General features: G+C 39.2%; 1 protein-coding gene across 1 annotated transcript; it reads right to left on the bottom strand.

Annotated features, from left to right (window-relative positions):
- Positions 1-551: 551 nt before the first annotated feature.
- Positions 552-2,456, bottom strand: LOC148211691 (Octicosapeptide/Phox/Bem1p family protein). Its single transcript, XM_088123116.1, has one exon. The coding sequence runs from the start codon at positions 2,257-2,259 to the stop codon at positions 811-813; it is 1,449 nt and encodes a 482-aa protein (XP_087979242.1). The 5' UTR covers positions 2,260-2,456; the 3' UTR covers positions 552-810.
- Positions 2,457-4,197: the final 1,741 nt, after the last annotated feature.

Raw genomic sequence — 4,197 nt, 5'->3', positions numbered from 1 at the left:
ACCCAAAACTAAAACCATGCAAATCCATATATTCTGCACCTCAAATCAATACTCGTGGTAACACTAGCATTCTCATACACCCCACACCCAACACTCTATAAGCAAGATCGAAACAAGGGAAAAAAAATATAGCGTACCTAAAAGTTAGAAGGTAAAATTTTGTCTTCTTGGTCATCCTGAAACTACTAGTGACTATTCACCCCGTATTAATATTCATGAGATTTCATCTCAAAATCAATTGGTCATGCCCCTCAATATCGTAGCTCTTTTGGCTCGTTGATTTTGATCAGATTCCATTTTTGGACAGGATGCTTGTTTTGAGCTTTTGGGCTATGATATTATATTAATATTTATGTGGTTCTACTTCAAAATCAATTTGCTATGAGAAGAGTAGTCAATATCTATTATAAACCTATGTAGAGTCTCTCAATCAATGAGGAGATATAGGGATGTCCAACCAATTTGACTACTTAAATCTCAAAGGTTACCCATAAAATTGGGTCATTTTTTGGGTACTCTAAGCACCAACAGGAATGGAGAAAAGATGGAACTGACCAAAATGGTTTTCATCTCTAAAATATTCATATTTTACACAGACGACGACCCAGATAGATGGATGATTAAGACATATGATAACACAACATAATATGCTTATTTTTTTACCCAAGAAGACAAGAAAACGGCAGAGAGAAGCAAAAAGAGCAGCAGCAGCAGCATCAGCATCATAGCATGTAATTAAAAATTCAGTATTCATATTGAAAGAGAAAAAAAAGCTCAAAAATTTTTATACCACATGCTGATTGTCGTTATTCAGACTGGGCCTTGTGAAACCTTTGCTGAAATCAGCTGCTTCCCGTCCTGCCCCACCGCTCCTGTTCTCATTTCGCCGCTCACCGCCTGGTAAGGCGGTGGTGGCCCTACCATGGCGGCTCCGCCGGCTGTGTAGTACACTTGTCTCCCGGTGCTGCTGTCGTACGCCACCTGTGTGTACGGCCCTGCGTCTGCTGCCAGAGTCATGCCGCCGCCGGGATAGGCGGCGACCTTCGGAGGTGGTTGTTGCTGCAGCGACGGCGATGACGTCGCAGGGTACGGCGGCTGTGGAGGTTGTTGTACGACATTGTAGACCGGTTGGTCGCGGTAGACATCTGAGGCCATGCGCTGTACGGCGTAGTAGCCTTGATTGGGCGGCGCGGCGACGGGTCTCACCATCGGATGTTGCTGCGCGTGATAAACCGTTCCGGGAGCGTGGATCATGTAGACCGGCTGTTGGTCCGGTGCGCCGGGAGTGGCCGTCACCGTCGCCTGAAAACCTCCGCTGGATACCTGCTTCTCCGGCCAATATCCTGGCGGCGGAGCCTGCAAGGTCGGCTGCGCGTTCGCCGGTGGAGATTTCTCCATCATCTTCTGCGCGTAGTAATCGCCGGCGTATCCTCCGAGAAGATTATTCTCTTCGGATTTCCTCCTGTACGCCGCCGCTTGCTCCTGCTCGCTAATATGCAACCTCTGTAATTCCTGCAATTGCCTCTGAATCTCGGCCGGATGAACCACAGGATCCGGAACCGCGATCCGATCTCCCGGACCAGGTCTAGCAGCAGATTCAACGGGCGGAGCGACCGCCTCAGGCACCGGATCGTGCAATTTAAGCGCAACAGGCGGCGGCGGAGGTGCGACCCCGCCCTTATCCAATCCAAACAGAAAATCCACCTTATTCGGAACCGATTGCTTCGGCGCATCGGCCCCGTGGGAGGGACCGGAACTCAAAACCTCCACAAATCGCTCCCGATCGGACCGAGCCCCGTCGGAGGCGAAGCTAGGGCTCTGATTAGCCGGAAACAGAAAAAGCCGCATCCGCGCCGGCCTCCCGGGTGCCCTGTAGAGGCGATCGTACTCGTGCATCATGTGCTCGAGATCGTCGTCGTTGGTGACCGAAATCAGGGCGTCGAGATCCTCGCCGGGGAGCTGGTACTTGAAGGTGACATCGGCGTCGCAGAAGGAGGAGAGCTTAGCCAACATAGAGGCGAATTTGATGGAGCGGTCGACGGCGAAGATCTTGGTGTCGCCGCCGACGTAGGAGAGGACGTTGTCGTGGGGGCGGGGGTGGATCTTGCCGCCATAGCTGCACATGAACTTGACCTTGTAGTTGGAGCTCTGGAGCTGGGCGGCGTCGTCCCAGGGAGGGGGGTTTTCGAAGTCGATCTCGCGGGAGCGGGGGGAGGAGTCGCCGGACTCGGCGTAGGAGTTGTAGGCGTAATTATCCATGGCGGATTGCGGAGGAGAGAGCAAATTTCAATGGAGAAATTTCATGGGAATTTATTTGCAGAGAGAAAGGGGTTTTGGATTTGGGGATTTTCTTGAAGGAATTGTGAATGGAAACAGAGAGATGGAGAGAGAGAGAGAGTGACAGCAGAGTGATCTCCTCCGTGTTTCGGACAGGTGGTGGGATGCTGTTGGATCCCTTTAGCGGCTCATATGTATATTATATATATGTAAAAAAAGAATTAAAAAATATCATACATAATTATCTCAAGAAATTCATTTTATATATATAGCAATGTTGGAAACCATCACCATCAAAATGTTAGAAGTTTTTTTTTACAACATGTTGGGTGGGAGATTCTCACTTTGATTATATGAAAATGCCGACATGAACAAATATTTGGAGTAAAATCATGGAAATTATTCGACTTAGCGAAGCTTAATTAGTTATAATTGATATTTTCTAATTATTGTATTTATAAATATTAATATTAATTATATTAAGTTTCCTAAAAAATATTTATATTGGGATATCAAGTGAAAATTTTGGAAAATATTATGAAAAATTATGGATCATGGGTATTGATAGGAATTGTTTTAATTAATCAATGAGACATTAACTATAACTTAATAAAGTATGATTGATCAATTTTTTATTGTAATATATTAAAAATAACGATTTCTACATAAATTTTGGATAGAATTATGAAAAGTAATGGAAATAATAGAATTAGTTTGAAATATGGTAAATAAGACACTGATTTTGGGTTAATTAGATTTTAATTGACCATTCTTTTATAATTATATCTAAAATATGAGTAAGGTTAATATGTAAATAACAATGTGAATAGATATTTCGAAAAGATTATGAAAACTATGCAAAGACTTTTTTCTTAATTCAACTTTAGAGTTTAAAAATTTGAGTTTAATACATATTTCTTAATTTTCATTACAATTATTAATTTGTTTAATATTTAATGGATTCTTTAAGAATGGTACTATAGATTAATGCGTAATTATAGTCAATCTATCACATAAACATTAAAATTACCAATTCTAGACACAAAATTAAAAGTACGAATACTTATTAAAAATTATTTAAATTAAAAGAATTGAATAGACATAACCATACAAATTTAGAAATGTATTAAAAGAATTAAATTACAGAGATTAAATCCTCCACATTCTCGATCCAATCATAAGTTAAAATTTTTGAAACATATTTCTTTAGTTTTAAAATTTCAAACATTGTTTTCAAGAAGAGAAAAAAAACATCAATCACAGTAATATTACGAGCTAAACATTTTTCTAAAATAAGGAATAAAAAACAAGATCCTTATCAAACCAACATCCTAAATTTCATTTTTAATAGATAAATACACTATGGAAAAAGAAAATTTTGCACAAATTTTCTACTATAATCATCATCCTTGTCATTTTCTATTTGCACAATTAAATAAACATGCATAAAAGAAATCTCTCTTGATGATGGGGATATTTTTGTAATTATCCTAAACTACATAGGTATATATATTATGTAGAGAAACATGGGAAGGTGGCATTTTCCAAAAAGTTAGGTGAAATACACACAAATAATATCAAGGTATGTTTTTAAATTAGTCATGAACAGCTAAATTACGATTTAGCCCCTATATTTTTAAGGATGTATCTGATATCCTCTTATACTCTATTTGGCATCTAGAACAGATTAGAATTGATCACAAATTTCAAATTTTTAAATGATTGAAATGATTTCGAATTCTTAATTGCATTTTGAACCAAATTAATTATAAATCATTGAAATTAAAATTTATTATTTTGACATTCATGACAAATGAACAGAAACTAGAACATTTTACTATTAAGTCTTTAATATTTTATCAGATATTATATTATTAATAATATAATATTTTAATATCAAGTAGTAATTTTTCCGGGAAA

Source organism: Momordica charantia, assembly GCF_013281855.1.
Source record: "Momordica charantia cultivar OHB3-1 chromosome 4 unlocalized genomic scaffold, Mcharantia_2.0 BLBB01000004.1, whole genome shotgun sequence".
In the NCBI taxonomy this organism is placed as follows: domain Eukaryota; kingdom Viridiplantae; phylum Streptophyta; class Magnoliopsida; order Cucurbitales; family Cucurbitaceae; genus Momordica; species Momordica charantia.
This window is presented reverse-complemented; position numbering and strand designations above follow the sequence as displayed.

Excerpts from the sequence above, each read along its gene's own strand:
- LOC148211691 (XM_088123116.1), bottom strand. The coding sequence starts at position 2,259 with ATGGATAATTACGCCTACAACTCCTACGCCGAGTCCGGCGACTCCTCC.